Genomic DNA, 20,944 nt, shown 5'->3' on the forward strand with positions numbered 1-20,944 from the left:
AACTAAAAAACTGCCCACCCACACGACAGCCGTTTAATGCAAGGGAGAATACAAGGCAGCTCTTTAAGCTTGATTTGTGGAATTTTTGTGGGCACTTCAAAGTCACAGTGATGAGTAAAACATAGCTAGCTGGATAAATACAAAGTACCTAGATACACAAATGAATCAGAGGGTGCCCCCAATAAAACAAGAATTGGGACTTTAGTGTTACAGGAACCACAGTGGTATAAACTAAAACAAACACGTAACCCAAAACTTCCCAGGATCTTCACACAGTACTGACTAATGGGGATTCTTTTACAGTTCTGAAAACAGGTGAACCTGCACATTGCTAGGAAAAAGCCTAGCTTGATGGATCTCTTCTAAGTAGCTAATATATAGATATACACATACACTCTACCCATACATTACTGCAGTTAAAGTGAGAGGCCTCTCACGTAGATAAGCATTTTTGTCCTGTGAAAGCATCAAACTACCAGCCAATCCAAATATTACTTAATCAGGTCATCTTGAAGTTAATGCCAAAATCCCACTTAGGGTATATGTTAACTGTAAGCTTTATATAATAAGCTTAACTCGTCCTCTATAGCAGTAGTTCTCAACCAGGGGTCTGGGGCCCTCTGGGGAGCCGAGAGCAGGTTTCAGGGCATCTGCCAAGCAGGGCTGGCATTAGACTTGCTGAGGCCCAGGGCAGAAAGCCAAAGCCCCACCACCTGGGGCTGAAGCCTGGGGCTCCAAGCTCCACCATGCAGGGCTGAATCCAAAGCCTGAGCAACTTAGCTTCACAGGGCCCCCTGTGGCATGGGGCCCCAAGCAGCTGCTCTGCTTGCTACCCCCTAACCCTGGCCCTGGCTGTTATGTGCAGAAAAAACAGTTGTTGTGGGACAGGTGGGCCGTGGAGTTTTTATAGCATGGCGGGGGGAGAGAGGGGGCTCAAAAAGGAAAAGGTTGAGAACCCCTACTTTCTTGCCTACACAGACAAACACATACTGGTTCATTTAAATGGGGCCCAGAGTGTACTTAAGTTGGCGCAGGGAATTCATCCCAACTTACCAGAAAATGTAACTTGTCTGCATATCCAGTGAGTGGTCATTTTATGATATTGTCCAGTGTCAAAATGTACATATGAGAAAGAGAAAGCTAAGCTAGCCATGTGAATCTTAAATCTGAGGTTAACATCTCAGAATGTAACATGGCATTGGTTAAACATCAATATAGCAGCACCCATATTTGTGTATTTTCTTTAATATTTCCTTTCTTTAATGTTTTGTTAAGTTTGACCTGAATAAATCAGATGCAAACATCAGTCCTCATCTCTCCCAGCGTTTCTTTCCTACCTCTTCCAGGACTTTTTTGAGAATTCAGTCGACTGATTATGTGTTGAATTCCTCCACCTCGCCTCCCTCACCTTCACAATATGAACTCCTCAGCACGCGTCTGCATTGGGGAAACAATGTTCAATACTTTAGAGCATTATTTTCCTCAGGGAAGAAAACTGTTGGACCAAGGCAGTCTTCCAAGGGTAGATAAGAGAGTGGAAGCCCAAATTCTTGGAGTATTAGCACTTTGACCCCAAATGGAGTGGTATTGGGAAGGAAAGCCATAGACTTCAATGAAACTGTGGTTATTTACACCCTCTGAGAATCTGCCTTCCTGGTTTGTGGAGATCTGAGTTCAATTCCTGATCTGCCACAGTCATCCTATGTGTCCTCAAGCAAGTTGTGACAGATGGACAATGTCCTGTAATATCCTGAACAAACTAAATGGAATTAAGATAAACATTGTTAATCCTTATCAAATTAGGGTTAATACCTTTGGGGTACATTGTATTAAAAATGCAATTGTGTATGTGGTTGTTGCGGCATTGCATGTACCTTCTCTAGTAAGTAGGGGGGTGCTAATGTAGTTCCTCCGTTATCAACCCTTTGAAGGTACGCATATACTAGTTCAAACTGGATTCTCCAGGCACCAACAGACAAAGAGTTTTTTAGATAAATAGTCTGGCTGTCAGCTGGCTCCTGGCTTTTTTTCTGAGCTAGCAAACAGACAGGACCCCTGGTCCACGGGGGGCCCCAGGCTTTAGGATAGGATTGGGAGGACTTGGCCAGCTGAGGCCCTGTAAGATTGGGTGCTTGTTCTGAGCTGAAGCTGTGATTAACTTGTAACCACAAGGAATTTCCTTGGGTGGAGGGTTGAAGGACAGCTCCTTCCAGAGCCCATGTTAGAGTTGCGGTGATGTGTGATAAACTTATTAAAGTACGCTTAGTTAGAAAGAGCTGTTTGGTACCTTATAACTGTAGCAATTACACCCGTTAACCATCTCTGAAGAGAAAGCAAGCAGGTGTGCTTGAGCAACCTCTCTTTGCTTGGGAGAACATAGTGAAGGCAGGGAACTTGTTCAGCCAAGACATACCCCGGTCAGAAGGGAGTGTGATAGAGTCATAGAAGATTAGGATTGGAAGAGACCTCAGGAGGTCCTCTAGTCCAACCCCCTGCTCAAAGCAGGACTAATCCCAACTAAATCATCCCAGCCAGGGCTTTGTCAAGCTGGGCCTTAAAAACCTGTAAGGACTGAGATTCCACCACCTTTCTAGTTAACCCATTCCAGTGCTTCACCATCCTCTAAGTGAAATAGTTTTTCCTAATAGCAAACCTAGACCTTACAGAATTTACAGTCCCAGAACTGCAAGCACTTACGTGTATACTTCACTTTAAGCATATGAGTAATTGCGTTGACTTTAATGTGACTGTTCACAAGCTTAAAATTAAGTGTGTGAGTGCTTTCAGTTGTGGCCTCTGAGATTCTCAGGTGATAAAATGCTACTTCATCTCCTCCCTGGCAAGGTGAAAGAATACTTTTCCCTCCCCTGCTAAACAACATTTTAAATCCTGTGCAGGGTTTCCATTTTCTACCATGTCTCGTAGAAAAGAAAGGTCTATGTAAGTGCCTGAAACTGAAGTCCTTTTGTTTTTCTGTCGCTCCTCAGCTCCACCCTCTCCAGTGGAAATTTTTTGACGCCTGTTGTTTTGTAGTCTGTTCTATGGCTAGGTGTCTGAGTTTTTGCTGTGTAAGAGACAATGACTCCAAGTCCATATCATGCAGAAAGGGACCCAATGAAAGGGTTCTTCTAGCATAATCACCTCACACTTTCAAATAGTTCCAGAAGACCAATAAGTATGTGTGTCAGAATTCCTACTAAGCACATTCTCGGTGCCAGGTGTTGGTCACATTCGTATATTAATTCTTTCATGGTGGTTGTTACTGCTGGTTTTATTCCCTCTCAGTTTCTGAACCTGCACCTAACATTTCTAGCAATACTTCGCAGTTTACCAGAAGCTTTTTGTTCATCTATGAACTGTAGGTAAATTTACCTTATTTTATAACACTTTTGTGACTCTCGTTTTCTTCAGAAGTACATAACAGCATGAAGAAAAATAATACATGAAATGATCTCTGCTGTAGTCCACAGATAAGCACTACTTTTGTATAGGGGACTTCTAAAACATTCATACTGTAATGGTGTCTCAGATTTTCAAATATACTTTGTGTGTGATCTCTACATAGACATTGTGCGTGTAAGCTGTATTATGTACAATTTTGTTAAAAGATAGTGGGCTGCAGTTTGCATTCAGTGAAATTTGTGTATCTACATTGTCTTCAACATTTCACAGGAATAAATGATGGAAAAATTTAATTCACCGTGTCTGAGGATTTCAAAGAAATAGATTCTTAATCCCAGGGTGTTATCTGATGTGGATTAAATTAGAAATCATTCCTTTCCTGCTGCTATGAAGGACCATATTGAGTCACCTTAGAACACTGAAGTCGAAATCCAAGTGAAATTTAGTCATGAAAAGAATCTCTAGTGCAATTCATTAACTGTAGCATGAATCTCATTGATGGGTATGTTACCATACTGTGGTTCTGCCCATGTTACATTTGTGGAGTACCACTTGAAGTGAATGGAAATACATACTTGAAGGTTAGGATAAGGTCTTCTATGCGTATATGGCCAGGCTGTTCATGAGATGAGCAATTAATTACAGGGGAGATGATAAAAAGCACAAATGGCACCTATTGACTTGGAGATGGGAATCTAACTCCACTTTGTGCCTTTGAAAATCTTCCCTCAATCAACTAATCAGTTATAAAAAAAAAAAAAGGTGCACAGTGTGAAAATTGCTGGCCTGTTGAGGCTTCTCCTCACTTTTACTCTTCTCATTTCCTTCTCTCTTTTCTGTTGTGATTTTGCAGCTGACGTTTTGTGTGCTTGTGCAGTCCAGAGTATTAACAGGATTTTAAAGTTTTAGCTAGCTAATGATGAGGACAAATGAGTGAAGTATTCCAACCCTACAGGGGATTCTATTTTTGGTATTTATTAAACTTTCCTGTCGTACAATATATACTGACAGTGATGAGTGTTAGACTTTGCACCATGTGAAAAATGAACATTTTAAATATGGCATCTTTTTTTTCCAGCTTCCTAACCGTTTCCTCCATGTGCTGCATCACTGCAGGCTGTTGATCTGGGACTTAGTTGCCAATCAATATTCTGTGCTGAGAAAAAGAAATTGCTGCCACTCAGTGGGAAAATATATAACCAAACTTGCGACCTGTTTAAAAAAAATGTCCACTTTGAAGTCTGTTTTGTAGATTTAATTAATGCAACAAGAGTTTTTATTTTACTCTCAGTGGAGATAATCTTAATCCATTCACATCGACCTTTTCTTGTGCAAATTAGCTGTACACGCTTGTTTAAGCAAATGGGCCTTCGGAAGATCTCTTCCTAATGACAGGGTTTATAATTGAAAATTGGCTTACTCCCATCTGCCTGCCCTGTGTGAGAATATAAAAGTAGATCTGTGTATGTGTGTGTGTATATACGCGCACACACACATACATATTCATCTTCTATTTATATACATACAAAAAAAATTCTGTGCCTGCAGGCTATGATTAAATTAGATTATTAGAGTTAGAAAATTTCAGTGCCGCATTTTACTGTCAAAGTAGCACCTGTCTCCAGAGTGCCGGTAACATCTTGAGAAATGAGGGGTATTTAATCTTGATCCTTTTGTCTCAGACCCAGCAGGCTGCAGGGTCAGCTCCATTTACAGTTCCATAGGTTTCCATTAATACAGAAGTACAATTAGCTAATAACTGGCTTGAAACTGTTAGGATTTGATGTGTGTTTTTGGTAAATGGTTTTGAGGTGATTGATGGAATTGGAACAAAAACAGTAGTACCGAGCTTAAATCTTTAATTTTGAGGATCAGAGGTCATTGCAGCTCTATGGTTAATTATCAGAATTTGTTTCTGTGCTTTTTTTCTTCAGCTAATTTCCCTTCCTCCTCCACCCACCTCCCTCTTCCCCCCCTCCAATAACAAGTGATGACCCTTCATTATTATTTCCTGATTGATTAGGAAAGATTTGTATGGTATAGCTCAATATTCTGGGCTGTTTTTACAAACGTCTTGCTCAGAGGTGAACAAATTAATGCTTGTTTGTAAATAAATCTGGTTCACTATGTGTACAGGCTTGAAACCCTGTTTTCGTGAAGACAGTTGGTCTTAATTGTCTGTATTTTCCTTTCAAACTCAGAGCTCCCCCAAAGATATTTCAGCAGTAAAAAACACCATATGTATATTCATAATAACAAAATTGATGATTCCAAAGGCAAAATCCCTTTTGTCTATTCTCTGTTAATCACATTGATTGCCTTTCTGTTACAAACAAAAAAGAGGTGGGAGGGAGAAGTGGAGGAGAGGAAGAAAAAGACACAGAGAGAAATGTGTAACCTGATGGTGAGCGTACGGACATGGACTTGATTGGAGATGATTTTATCCAGATGTATATCAGCAGATATTTGCATTTTCATGCACATTTACTCTAAGACTCATCGTTAATTTGATTTTCTCTTTCTTATCTCCCTCCATCACCACCCTGTTCCTGTTAGGTATGATTATCGTGAAATGCTGCACAATGCCACTTTCTGTCTGGTTCCCCGTGGCCGCAGGCTTGGATCCTTCAGGTTTCTGGAGGCTCTGCAGGTAAGAGCTGGGAATTAAAACATTGACAGTGCTGGTTGGAATTCAGCTGGTGATATCAAGAGGTGGTGTTTGGGTTTGTGTTTAATTTCCCTAGTGGGCAATAATCCACACTGTGGAAGCCTCTAGTCATGCTTATGAAGCAATTGGCAGCTTCTTCACAGGAGGGGCTTGGCACTGAGCTCACCTGAAGGCTGAATTGCATTGCCTTCATGAAGAGGGTTTCCCTGCTCATTGTAGAGGAGGCAAAGTTGGATTCGTTTAGAGCGCTGTTTGCCCAACTGAATCTGGATTCCCAGGGGAGACCTTGACCTGTTCTAGCAAGACCTGGAGCAATAAACATAGCTTATTGTTTTCAGCTGAAGCAAACTTGCCTACACGTTGTTTGCTGGGCTGCATCCTTAATGTGCAGATGATGGTTCTGTTCTGCTACTTCCCATCTGAAAGTAATGCAGCAAGAAGGACATTCAAACCGGCTGTTGTCTGTGTGTTTAAAATAGTCTTCTGTACTGTGTCAGAGGCAGGACTCCCCAACTTCTCTTCACCTTTTGAAATCTTTCAGTCAGCAAGATGCTCTCTTTTGTTTGGCTAGCAATGGAGAGCAAAGGCACAAGGTCTGAAAATCCTGTGACAGGCAGTGTGGTTCAGTAGATAGAACACTGCAGCAGGTGTTAGGTAATGAGGGTTCTATTCCTACCTCTCCCACTGAGCCACTCTGTCTCCCTCTGCCAAAGTCACTTCTCTCCTGTTTCCCCTCCCCTAAGCACTGCAGTAAGAGTCAACAACTCCTACCTTCTGGTCTTTACTAAGATACTGACTACCTGTGTTACTTCACCTAGGGTCACATCACCCTTTTTCTCTGGTATTCCCACTCTATACCTACTTCCCAGGGAAATTGTGAGGCTTAATCAATGGTCTGTGAAGAATTCTGAAGATGAAAACTCTGCAAATTGTTGTTGTGTTGGGTGGGTTTTAGACAGTGTAATGTGGTTTTCTTACCAACGGACATAATCTTTACCCATTGCAAATACTACTGTAGCATAGACTTGACTAGATCAAAGTTACTGCACAGAATTAGAGAGCAAGAAAGAGAAAGAGAATGTACTGCAATTAGAAAACTTCCCCAGTGTTCCACTTATTACTGGGCATGGGAAAGACCAGCTCATTTATTGTACTGTCTGGGCAATAATTCAGACCAGTTAAATCTGGCTTGGTCTAGAAGAAACTGAACCACCACAGCAATGACCTGATCCAAATCCCACTGAACTCAGTGCGAGCCTTTCCACTGACTTCAACAGACTTTGAATCAGGTCTCAAGTTCTGGTCCGATTGACGAATAGGTGGCGGTGAATTTATTTATTTACTTATACAGAACCAGTAATGTAGTGTTTACTAAACATTACACAATTATGGTTGGTGCCCCAAAGAGTTTACATTTTAACAATAGCACATAGTATATTGACATACTGGCAGAACAAAAGTTGGTGATAAATGAGTGATATATGTATATATTTAAACATAAAGTCAATGGATTAAATTTTCCAAACTGGTCTCTCTGACTGTGGCTAGGTTTTGTATGTGCAGTTGTTTGCAAGCACAGAACGTGTACTACGATGTACAAAGTGGATAACTAAACGTCTAGCCTTATGGAAAAGAGTTATAGAGTTAAATATCAAATACATTTTCAAAGGGTTTTTCTTAAACCATCTTATGTAATTTAATAGAGAATTACCTCCCTAGAGAACTCTGTAGTTGTTTCACAAAACATCTACATCCGAGTGTAAATTCTCCTTTGTACATGCAAAATCAGGGTTTCCCTTCATGCAAACAAATGTGGAGCCTGTTTGGAGAGTGGAGATCAGCTGGAATCTTGGCAGATGTATTGTTATGTCTGCCTTGTAGGGCTCTTTGCCGGTTTTCTTTTTTAATGTCTTTCATGAGAGCTTGGGTCCTGACTCCTGCAGAAAATGCCAATAATTCAATTTGTATGCACTTCAAAGTTTGTGCTAATCAATGACCACACACTCAGTGCCTCTTCTAATGCCTGCAATTCCTCTCTCTGCAGGCTGCCTGTGTCCCAGTTATGCTTAGCAATGGATGGGAGTTGCCATTTTCCGAAGTGATTGATTGGAACCAAGCTGCCGTCATAGGGGATGAGCGACTGTTATTACAGGTAAGAAAACATCTGTGGCCTTCAGCATATTGCTAGAGTGCTGCTGCCGCCCACTAAGCTTGTTGGAAGATGAATCCAAAAGGTCAGTCAGGGTTAGGGTCACTGTAAATATGAACCCATTTATTATGACATCATTCATTTTCTGACCGGAAGATCGCTCAGACATTGTTAAACACAGCAGAAACTTTTTAAGAGTATCAAATTTCTTTTGGATGCCTCTCTAATACGATGCCCTCCATTATCTACAAACTCCATGCCCTAGGCTGGACACATCATTTGGGAACAATTGCTGCCCCCCCCCCCCCCGCCCCCGTACTTGCACTGCAGAATACCTGACTCTGCAAAGAGACCTGTTGATGTAGATTGCTGTATGTACAGGGAGATGGAGACGCTGAAGATGTTACCTGTGGAGTAAGGTGCTACCCAACGTTGGTGTGGGAGGCAGAATCTGTCCCTTACTTTTCTGTACCTCACTTTTTCATTTTTAGGGGTGATGTTACTTATCTCCGCGAAGTGTTGTGGGACTCAATTAATTGTTTATCTCCATGAGGGAGAATGAAAGAGGGCTATAGAATTGCCAGTTAGTGTTGTGTTATTACAGTCTTTATCGGCTTCTTTCTTAAAGGCACTCAAAGATTGTTTTTCCTATTTCTATAATACTATTTCCGTGTTTTCTTCCAAATCAGTTAGAAGCCAAAGTATACAGTAATATCATTAAGGAAACACCACCGAAAATCAGTTTCTCCAGTGCAGCACCTATTAAAGGATTAGCAAAGCTGTGGCTATAGTCCATTGGCTGGGGCACTAAACTGCGATGTAGATTCTAGATTTCTAGCTCTGCCATTGAACTCCTGTGTGATCTTGGACAAATCAAGTATCGCTGTGTGCCTCAGTTTCCCCCTGCAGTAAAATGGGCTTCATGATTCTTCTGTGATTTCTAAAGCATTTTGAGGCAAATGGGTGAAGTGCCACATTTTAAAGGTATTTAAGTACTGAGGCACTAGAAATTAATATGAGCTAGGTGCTCATCCCTTTTGAAAATCCCCCTAGAGACACTCTTCTGCATCTTTGGTTCATGAAATTAGGGATTTAAATAATGTGTAAACAGTAATTGTCTAACCGATTAAAATTCTATCGGTTACACGGTTAAACGTTTACCTGGGGAACTAGGGGCGCTGCACCCCCACATTTTAGAATCATAGAATCATAGAACTGGAAGGGACCTTGAGAGGTCATCTAGTCAAGTCCACTGCACTCAAGGCAGGACTAAGTATTAGCTAGACCATCGTTGACAGGTGTTTTTCCAACCTGCTCTTAAAAATCCCCAATGATGGAGATTCCATAACCTCCCTAGGCAATTTATTCCACTGCTTAACCACCCTGACAGTTAGGAAGATTTTTCTCATGTCCAACCTAAACCACCCTTGCTGCAATTTAAGCCCATTGCTTATTTTCCTATCTGCAGAGGTTAAGAAGGACAATTTTTCTCCCTCCTCCTTGTAACAACCTTTTATGTACTTGAAAACTGTTATCATGTCCCCTCTCATAGAATATCAGGGTTGGAAGGGACCTCAGGAGGTCATCTAGTCCAACCCCCTGCTCAAAGCAGGGCCAATCCCCAATTTTTGCCCCAGATCCCTAAATGGCCCCCTCAAGGATTGAACTCACAATCCTGGGTTTAGCAGGCCAATGCTCAAACCACAAAGCTATCCCTCCCCCTCTCAGTTTTCTCTTCTCCAGACTAAACAAACCCAATTTTTTCAATCTTCCCTCATAGGTCATGTTTTCTAGACCTTTAGTCATTTTTGTTGCTCTTCTCTGGACTTTCTCCAATTTGTCCACATCTTTCCTGAAATGTGGCACCCAGAACTGGACACAATACTCCAGTTGAGCCCTAATCATCACGGAGTAGAGCAGAAGAATTACTTCTCGTGTCTTGCTTACAGTACTCCTGCTAATACATCCAGAATGATGTTTGCTTTTTTTGCAACAGTTACACTGTTGACTCATATTTAGCTTGTGATCTACTATGACCCCCCAGATCCCTTTCCACAGTATTCCTTCCTAGGCAGTTATTTCCCATTTTGTATGTGTGCAGCTGATTGTTCCTTCCTAAGTGGAGTACTTTGCATTTGTCCTTATTGAATTTCATCCTATTTACTTCAGACCATTTCTCCAGTTTGTCCAGATCATTTTGAATTTTAATCCTATCCTCCAAAGCACTTGCAACCCCTCCGAGCTTGGTATCATCCACAAACTTTATAAGTTTACTCTCTATGCCGTTTTCTAAATCATTGATGAAGATATTGAACAGAACTAGACCCAGAACCAGTCCCTGCAGGACCCCACTCTTTATGCACTTCCAGCATGACTGTGAACCACTGATAACTACTCTCTGGGAACGATTTTCCAACCAATTATGCACCCATCTTATAGTAGCTCCATCTAGGTTGTATTTCCGTAGTTTGTTTATGGGAAGGTCATGCGACACACTATCAAAAGCCTTACTAAAGTCAAGATATACCACATCTACCACTTCCCCCCTATCCACAAGGCTTGTTACCCTGTCAAAGAAAACTGTCAGGTTGGTTTGACACAATTTGTTCTTGACAAATCCATGCTGACTGTTATTTATCACCTTATTATCTTCTAGGTGTTTGCAAATTGATTGCTTAATTATTTGCTCCATTATCTTTCCGGGTAAGAAGTTAAGCTGACTAGTCTGTAATTCCCCAGGTTGTCCTTATTTCCCTTTTTATAGACTGACACTATATTTGCCCTTTTCCAGTCTTCTGGAATGTCTCCTGTCTTCCATGACTTTTCAAAGATAATTGCTAATGGCTCAGATATCTCCTCAGTCAGTTCTTTGAGTAGTCTAGGACGCATTTCATCAGGCCCTGGTGATTTGAGGACATCTAACTTGTCTAAGTAATTTTTGACTTGTTCTTTCCCTATTTTAGACTCTGTTTCTACCTCATTTTCACTGGCATTCACTATGTTAGACGTCCAGTCTCCACCAACCTTCTTGGTGGAAACTGAAACAAAGAAGTCATTAAGCACCTCTGCCATTTCCACATTCTCCGTTATTGTCTTTCCCCTCTCATTGAGTAATGGGCCTACTCTGTCCTTGGTCTTCCTCTTGCTTCTAATGTATTTGTAGAATGTTTTCTTGTTTCCTTTTATATCCCTAGCTAGTTTGATCCCATTTTGTGCCTTGGCTTTTCTAATTTTGTCCCTACATACTTGTGTTATTTGTTTATATTCATCCTTTGACCGAGTTTCCACTCTTTGTAGGACTCTTTTTTGAGTTTCATATCATTGAGGGTCACCTGGTTAAGCCAGGGTGGCCTCTTGCCATATTTCCTATCTTTCCTATGCAGTGAGATAGTTTTGCTCTTGTGCCCTTAATAATGTCTCTTTGAAAAACTGCCAACTGTCTTCAATTGTTTTCCCCTTAGACTTGCTTCCCATGGGATTTTACCTGCCAACTCCCTGGGTTTGCTAAAGTCTGCCTTCTTGAAATCCATTGTCTTTATTGTGCTGTTCTCCCTCCCACCATTCCTTAGAATCCTGAACTCTACCATTTCATGATCACTTTTACCCAAGTTGCCTTCCACTTTCAAATTCTCAGCCAGTTCCTCCCTATTTGTCAAAATCAAATCTAGAACAGCCTCTCCCCTAGTAGCTTTCTCCACCTTCTGAAATAAAAAATTGTCTCCACTACATTCCAAGAACTTGTTGGATAGTCTGTGCCCTGCTGTGTTATTTTCCCAGCAGATGTCTGGGTAGTTGAAGTCCCCCATCCCCACCAAGTCCTGTGCTTTGGATAATTTTATTAATTGTTTAAAAAAAGACTCATCCACCTCTTCTTCCTGGCTAAGTGGTCTGTAGTAGACCCCTACCATGACATCATCCTTATTTTTTACCCCTTTTATTCTTACCCAGAGACTTTCAACAAGTCTGTCTCTTATTTCTATCTCAACCTCAGTCCAAGTGTGTACATTTTTAATATATAAGGCAATACCTCCTCCCTTTTTTCCCTGCCTGTCCTTCCTGAGCAAGCTGTACCCTGCTATACCAATATTCCGGACATGCGTATTATCCCACCAAGTCTCCGTGATGCCAACTATGTCATAGTTGTGTTTATTTACTAGCATTTCGAGTTCTTCCTGCTTATTCCCCGTACTTCTCGCATTAGTATACAGACATCTAAGATACTGATTTGATTTCTCCACACACCGCCCACCCCGAGTTCTGTCTTGTCTCTCCCTTATTTCTGCTATAACAGTTGAAATATTTTCTGTGGGGCTAGCCTGGGGCTCTGCTGCCACCCGGCATCCCAGCCGTGGGGCTGGCAGCCTGGAGTGGCCCCAAGCGCGCCGGGATGCTGGGCAGCAGCAGAGCACCGGCACAGGACAGCAGTCGAGATGCCGGGTGCACACGGATGCCAGGATGGTGGATGGCAGCAGAGCCCCAGGTGTGGCAGCAGCAGGGACCCCTGGAGGAGTTTAACTGTTAATCGCTTAAACTCTTAGGTCCCTAGATGAAATACCTTTAAAAAATCTCACCCCAAAATCCCTACTTAAGAGAGAACTATTCTGATTAATTTAATTGCAAGTATAAAAATAAGATAATTTTTTGCTTCAAAGGACAACACGTTTTTGTAAGCAAAATTATTTTAAAAAAATATAATTTGCTGATCTTGTGCCTTCCTGTAACGTTCTCTTCACAGCTGCTTCCTTACTGAACAGCTACGGCACCGTTATTAACAGTGTTTGTAAAGTGCTGGCACAGAGCCTGAATGTCTGCTCTGGGAAATGTTTCTGTTATGTTGCAGTTTTTCATTTCCTGTTTTAGAACAGCTCGGATGTTTTTATTTGCATATTCTTGTTACCATAGAACCAGTTTAGCTCGAGTCTTAATTTAGTCTTCCTGTATTTATTTTTGTAGGTTATCTTTTTTGCCCTTCTATTACCGAAATGACCTTTTATTAAGACGTCATCTAGTTCTAATAATTCCAGTGTAATCCTGCCAGATTAGTATTAATATGTCATTTTCCACACCTGACTTTCTGGAAAAATAGATTAATAACTAATAGGCAAACCACAGTTAAAATGGGAGCTGTGATTTTGCTTTCCAGCTGTTCTAACAGGCCAGGCACACAAGCAGGCTAAGGAATTCTCTAACCTTGGCACAGTGTTTATCGGCACATACTTGAAGCAGTCTTCTGTACAACGATAACCTTTTCAACTTTCGGGGTCAGAATTGCTTTTGCATTACAAAGGAGTGAGCATGCCATAGTTGGAGACGGGTGTTAATTTCATTTTGTGTCCAGCGCAAGATCAAGCCCTGTGGAATCATGTGTGGTGCCATGAAACATTTATGTCTATTAGAAGTTATGCCCCATGGCCATACTAAAATGCAGTCACAATAATATGATTGCTGTTGATAATGGTGCTGTTAACACGCATCACTATACTCCCATACTTACAGGAACCTAATAGAAAACAATCCACTTTATAATCCATATCAGAGGACTGAATTTTGTAGTACAGTGGTATAAACTCAAATAGTAAGATGCCTCATTTGTATACAGGCAGTCCTCCAACTTACAACACAAATGGTTCCTTACAATTGCTTCATAAGTAGCAACTTGAACCCGCAGTCTACTCCATTGCAGGACTGAGCATCGTAAATGTGAAACCTGTAGTCGTAAGTCGAGTCAGGGTGTCAATGTAGAAGCGTCGTAAGTGCCGTTCGTCGTAACTCAAAGTCGTAAAGTCGAGGATTTCCTGTATACATTTTAACTGCTTCCCTGTGCCCCACCCTTCCTGTGTTGCTCCCTTTACAGGAAGGATCAAGCAAAAGACTCTGATATGCCATAGGCCTCTTATCACCCTGACTACTTTGCTTCTATACGGTATCCCACTCCCGTGGTTCCTTGTCCTTTTAAGCCCCAATTCAAGGTCTGAGGATATGTCTGTACTGCAGTGGAAGTGGGGTTGTGATTGTAGCCCATGTAGACATACCTGAGCTAGCTTTAATCTACCTAACGTGGGTACCTATGGCAGTGAAGCTGTAACAACACAAACTTCAGTGCAAACTGTACAAGCCAGCCTGAAACCCTGGGTAGCTATTAGGGTGGCTTGCTTGTGCTGATGTTTGTGCTGCCAGGGCTTCACTGCTATCAGGGTGTGAGTTGCCTAGATTAAAGCTAGCATGGGTGTGTCTGCACATGCCACAATCACACACACACACCCTGATTGCAGTGTAGACAAACCCTTAAATTGTAAGATCTTTGGGGCAGAAATTGTCTCTTACCATTTGTACAGCACCTAACAATCTGGAGCCGTGATCCTATTTGGGAGTTGTGGGCACTACCTGAATGCAAATGAGACAGAATAATAACAGTATAACATCTACATAACCCTCCTGACTCTCTTTACATATCAAACCTTAAAACTTTGAATCCTGTTCTGGAGCAGGTTTCTTATGGAACAATTTCCTGCAGATGTGTATGAAACTGAGGATGTGACTCAACTGCACCATAATCTTTGCCACCAAACTCTTTCAGAACATTATATGAAGAATAATTGTATTCTGATTGGGGATATTTTACGTGGGAAGTGTGTGTGTGTGTGTGTATTAGGGGTGTGGGTGTTTAGGTTAATCTAATAACTAGATGGACGATGATAATAATGCCACGTATCAAAGCAAACTTTGGTGCCTGTGTAATTAGCCTTGAAAGTAAATATATGAAAGGCTTGTGAGAAATAAGAGAAGGAGAATGAGGTGGCCTGACTTGAAATAATTAGAAGTAGGTACCAAAGCAAAATAACTCCCCATTCCTACAAGAAGTGAACACACCCACATTACACTGAAGGGGACTGATTCTCATTTATACTTAGGCCGCTAGCACCACTCTGACAGTGTAAAGAGATCTTGAAGTTGGAATAAATTACAGTTACACCCACTCTGATGGCCTCTTACACGGCCAGAGAAGTGAGTATGGAGACCTTAGGGCTTGTCTACATGGAGAATTAATGGGAAAATTAGTACAAAATAGCCAGGGTGTGAATTCAAAGGGCAATAGCTGTTTCCCACCAACTCCCCATTTTTTTGCCATTTAGGTTAATCTGCTTCCAGAGGGGACTAACCTAAACTGCACAAAGGAACTCTTAATGCAAAATAAGTGTCCACATGGGGTGCTAATGTGGAGTAGTTATTCCCCTCTAGCTGTTCTGCACTAGCTAGTCCAAGCTTTTTCCCTGAGTAGACAAACTCTTAGTGTAAATGAGAATCAGGCTTTTAAGAAGCTAAATACTAGTCTGTACAGATGCTGGACTCTCTCCAAAGGGTGTGGGGAATGTGGGTTCACACACACACCCCCCTCTGATCTGGTTTGCAGGAAGAGGAATGGTAGGATTTATTTTTTCATTTATAAGAAAAGCTCTACCAGAATTAAAGCTGTACAGTGTGTCCAATGAAAAATATCATTGTTTTTTCCTTGTAAATAGCAGGTGTTGGAGGGACTTGTTTTCCGATTCCACCAAGGGGTGGCTTTGCTGCAGATGCTGTGATGGTTTCTTCAGGGAATTTGTGTTGCCACATTGTAGTGACTGCAATCTCGGATCCCTTTAATATACTTTCAGAATGGAGATCATTGTCAGACTCTAAAGACCCGCAGCTACTAGTATTTTAAATTAGTGGTTTGCAAAAAGCTGTGTGCGCAAGGGATTTACTGAAAAATTCCACACAGTGACTTTCCACAGCTCCAGAAGGGGAAAAAGCAGCAATTGCCTCAATAGAAACAACTTTCTTAAAAAATGGAGAATTGCTAGTAAATCCTAAGGTTGGCCAATAGGCTCAAATACCAAAGGTCACAAAGGGTGCCGCTCATTCATTTTCCAGTCGCTGTTCTTTAGCTGTTAATTCACATATCTGTGTCGGGTGGGGGTACTGGCTGACGCTGAATCTGTGTTGCTGGGTAGGAGCAGAGAATGCTAGTTTGGGATTCTCAAGTGTGTATTAATTTGATCAGGTTACACTGTTTTCCACACCATCTGATTGTAGTGCACCTTGTCTTACAGATTCCTTCTACAATCAGGTCTATCCATCAGGATAAAATCCTAGCACTTAGACAGCAGACACAGTTCTTGTGGGAGGCTTATTTTTCTTCAGTTGAGAAGATTGTATTGACCACACTAGAGGTGAGTAACAATTCTCAGATATTAGTCAGAGCAGAGATGTTCCTTAATATGTCTGCCACACTCCGTGCTGAGCTGTTATATGTGTGACCTTGGCTTTCGTGACATGTGATTGGTCACTGGAAAAACCTTCAGCAGCTTGATAACTTTTCTCCCCTAAGGAAATATTTTCTTCATTATTTGAATCCACATAAGAAAACTGACATGGTGACAAATAGGAGCCATCCGACACATGGAAAAGTTGTCTTGTGCCATCACAGTTTCTCAAGTTTCTTATGGCTAATGAATCAGTATTCCTGTCATTCATAGTGAATGTGGTCCTTTAAAGGACCTTATTAGAACTCATTCTGGAAAAAATATAATTGAAAAGCCCCCTTTCTCCAATTCCCCCTTAATGTTTTGATGCCCGTTCACAGGTGTCTTGTTCTGGAAGTGGCAGCTTGTAAGTCACCTGAGACTTATCAAATGTGTGCATTTCCAAGGAGAGATAGAAGGTGACATACAGAAGAAAGCCCAAATTATGCATAGGAGTCCAGCTGTGGACAGCCAGAGCCCACTGTACTCCAGCCATTCTTTCTCCTTACACCAGTGAGGGTTGTGGAGAAGGAAGTATACACTGGTTCTTTACTCACTGTGATCTCTCCTGCAATTGGGGTATCCCCAGCTCCCTTTGTTTCATTTACAGAATCTGTCCGCAAGGCCCTCGAGTGCAACTTTAGGGCTGAACTGAAACATCTTCAATAATGTGGCCATAGTTGTCAGTTGACTAAGGGATGGTTAGTAACAATTGTAGCTAGGATTTGGAAGATACCAGCTAAGAAGCTTGAGCAAGGAAGACTCTGAGGATAGAACAGGGCAGGAGCTGCAAGGTTTTAATTTAATGAAACCAAGTGAGGCATATCGTACCTTTTGTTTTTTGAATCCAGGATAAGCAATCTCACAGAACCACTTCTATGTAGAGAAGGCAAATTAACAATAATTCTGTTCAGTGGAAAATAACATGCATGCTCAGGTGCTTGTTCCAGAGTCCAACAATCACCAGAAAAGCCTGAATTGTTTTCTTTCCGAAAGAGAGAAAATAAAAGGTTTGTTTTTTATTTAGGTGTCGGAAGTTGGTAAGATCAAATGTGTCCTCTGCTTAAAATTTGATGTGGGGAGAGTAAATCATATAGTTGGAGAGGGAATAGATTTATTCTGGTAGTTACTTTCAGTCTCTAACTATAATGCCGTAGTATTGCAATATCTTGATGATCCTACATATCATTTAGTCACCTCCTGTCTGGACTACAGCAGTGCGATATATCTGGGCATGAAGCCATCAGCCCTTAGGAAATTTCAAAGGGTATAGAATGCTGCAGCATGTCTCCTCAGCAACACGGGCTACCATGAGCACATGAGACCTGTCCACTGCTCTCTATACTGGCTTCCTGTAGAATATCAACTCAAGTTCAAAGTTGTGAAGGTCTTATCTTCAGGATGTTCAATGGCCTCCAACCCTCATATCATCACCAAAAGCTCCAGGATGAAACCCTTGGTGACTAACTGCATGGCTCTGGAGTGCCATGGACCTTTGTGCCTCGAGGGCAAAGCTTGGCTGTGCAGGTGACAGCTTTCTCTGGGGCTGGGCTGACACCATGGGGGGATGGGAGGAAGGACTATTGCAAAACTCCTCATCCTCTGCTCCAAGTGCAAGGTGCACTTCTTCAACCTCCCTTCTCCAATTGCAACACAGAGCCGCATAGAAATTTAAGAAACAGAAACCAGCCCTACACAGCTTACACAGTTCTCCCCTGGGAATAGGAGAAGTGAGAGGGAATAACCACATGTGACAGACATTTAGTGCACTACTGGAAGGCACTCAGACACTACAGCGATGAACCTGTATAAGACAGAATAATCTGGGGATGCGGGGGCCAAAATATTGTGCCAGCAACATATTCCATGTAGACATGACAGGTAGGGATAGGATACAGAGGGACCTAGACAAATTGGAGGATTGGGCCAAAAGAAATCTGATGAGGTTCAACAAGGACAAGTGCAGAGTCCTGCACTTAGGACGGAAGAACCCCATGCACCGCTACAGACTAGAGACCGAATGGCTCGGCAGCAGTTCTGCAGAAAAGGACCTAGGGGTTACAGTGGACGAGAAGTTGGATATGAGTCAACAGTATGCCCTTGTTGCCAAGAAGGCCAATGGCATTTTGAGATGTATAAGTAGGGGCATTGCCAGCAGATCGAGGGACGTGATCGTTCCCCTCTATTCGACATTGGTGAGGCCTCATCTGGAGTACTGTGTCCAGTTTTGGGCCCCACACTACAAGAAGGATGTGGAAAAATTGGAAAGAGTCCAGCGGAGGGCAACAAAAATGATTAGGGGACTGGAACGCACGAGTTATGAGGAGAGGCTGAGGGAACTGGGGATGTTTAGTCTTCAGAAGAGAAGAACGAGGGGGGATTTGATAGCTGCTTTCAACTACCTGAAAGGGGGTTCCAAAGAGGATGGCTCTAGACTGTTCTCAGTGGTAGCAGATGACAGAACAAGGAGTAATGGTCTGAAGTTGCAGTGGAGGAGATTTAGGTTGGATATTAGGAAAACCTTTTTCACTAGGAGGGTGGTGAAACACTGGAATGCGTTACCTAGGGAGGTGGTGGAATCTCCTTCCCTAGAAGTTTTTAAGGTCAGGCTTGACAAAGCCCTGACTGGGATGATTTAGTCGGGGATCAGTCCTGCTTTGAGCAGGGGGTTGGACTAGATGACCTCCTGAGGTCCCTTCCAACCCTGATATTCTATGATTCTATGATTCTATCCAGCCGGAGTGCCTAACCTCCTCATTATAAAACTGCCCGTGTTCCACAATCACCAGAGAGCCTCAAAAGCTGGTGCCGGTATTTAGAAATCTTTGCAAGACATTTAGCAAATTACCATATGCTTTTTGTATTTGAATTGATTTAGCTCTTTATGGATTCCTTTCCTCCTTTTCTATTTCCTTTCCTTCGAGTTTTCTTTTCTCCACATCATTCTTGTAGGCTGCAAGGATTCTTGTATTTGCCAGAAGTGCCATACATTAATCTGCCCTCCGTTAAATGTGAGTTATTCCACAGGTTGGCTTCCTAGCCTATGGAGTAACAGTATCAGTGAGATTTGTATGCCTCACAAGCAATAAAGGTTGCATATGTTGCATGACATCAGACGTTTGTTTCAAGATTAAACTATTTTTTGCTTTGTGTACATGGAAAGATCATCAAATGTGAGCCATGTGTTTCCCCTGAGGCATTGTCGGCTACCAGAGCAGTGGAAAATTGTACAGTCTATGAATACCTACTCATCATATAAACCTGCAGACTACTACTTATCTATTTATGTATCAGTTCTGAGAAAATGGGACGGGGGAGGGCCAGAGGAGCTAGTTCATCTAGTTCTTCATCAGATGGTAGAAGATGTGCATTTTCTCGTTTCTCTCTGCATTGTCTAGTTTCTTGCTATGTTCATTGGCATAAATTAAAGGAGGGGAGAAGGCAGTCACTGCCTTTCCCCCACCTTCCCACACAAAACACCCATGGCTGAAGCATGTAACTTTATATCTATTAACAGAAATAGGTAGAGATGCACTTGAGAGTATAACATCACAGCCTTGAGTCCTCTGTTCTTACGTGAAAAGTGCTGCTGGTTTGATGTTAAGATTGTCCCTGTGAATTTCCCATGTAATCACAAATTTTAGGAAATGACCATTTGGGACAGCCTTCATTCACATGCTGTATCACCCTAATGTCACATTACCCTCATGCTCTTGGAGGCTCCTTACCTCTACAGCTAACTCAATCAATAGCTCTTCCTACACAGGTAGACTTTGCTTTCAAATTTTGTGTGCCTACACCTTGAGTATATAGGATTAGTTTTATCATCGCAAACATATCGCACTGTTAATGTTATTCTATAGACTGTGTTACACAGGAAGTAAGACTAGATCATCTAATGGCCCTTTTAAAGACACACATCTTTTCCCTGCTCCAAAAAGCTTGCACTAGTAGTTGCCCAAATTTCTTTCCATGCTGGATGAAATCGGAACTTTTGGAACCACACCGTGGCGGACAGTTATCTGTAAAATGTGTATGGGATCTGATATAATTAGTCACTTTGTCACATAATAACTTTATTATAAAGTAAAGGGAAAAATATCAGCCCAGCCTGTTTGGCTTGGAAGTCTGTCTTTGTGTATTTAAAAGTTTTCATTATCTCAAAATAACATCCATCTGTTGTAATTCCATTCTTGACTAATTATTTTATGCAAGTCATGGATGGTAAACTCTAGAATGAACTAATCAGGCTTGCAACTGACAAGTGATTTTAGATGGAAAAATATTTCACTTTAAATGCAGAATCTAATGAATTGCGAGATCCCTATGTCCGCAGAGACTAATGAGATAGTTTGAATACTGTTATCCAAGGCCTCAAACTGCCGAGAATGTGCACAAGTGTATAGGTTCAGTGTCGTTTTTAAAAGAGATTAAACAGGA

The 20,944-nt window shown here is 41.8% G+C and overlaps 1 protein-coding gene across 1 annotated transcript in view; it reads left to right on the forward strand.

Annotated features, from left to right (window-relative positions):
• The window catches only part of EXT1 (exostosin glycosyltransferase 1), a 269,259-nt gene that overhangs the window by 231,583 nt on the left and 16,732 nt on the right, over nt 1-20,944 (forward strand). The window contains exons 2-4 of the mRNA XM_077809861.1: nt 5,959-6,052; nt 8,115-8,222; nt 16,313-16,432. Coding sequence (XP_077665987.1) covers nt 5,959-6,052; nt 8,115-8,222; nt 16,313-16,432 — 322 coding nt within the window. The remainder of the gene's footprint in view (nt 1-5,958; nt 6,053-8,114; nt 8,223-16,312; nt 16,433-20,944) is intronic.

This window comes from Eretmochelys imbricata, chromosome 2, assembly GCF_965152235.1.
Source record: "Eretmochelys imbricata isolate rEreImb1 chromosome 2, rEreImb1.hap1, whole genome shotgun sequence".
NCBI lineage: Eukaryota > Metazoa > Chordata > Testudines > Cheloniidae > Eretmochelys > Eretmochelys imbricata.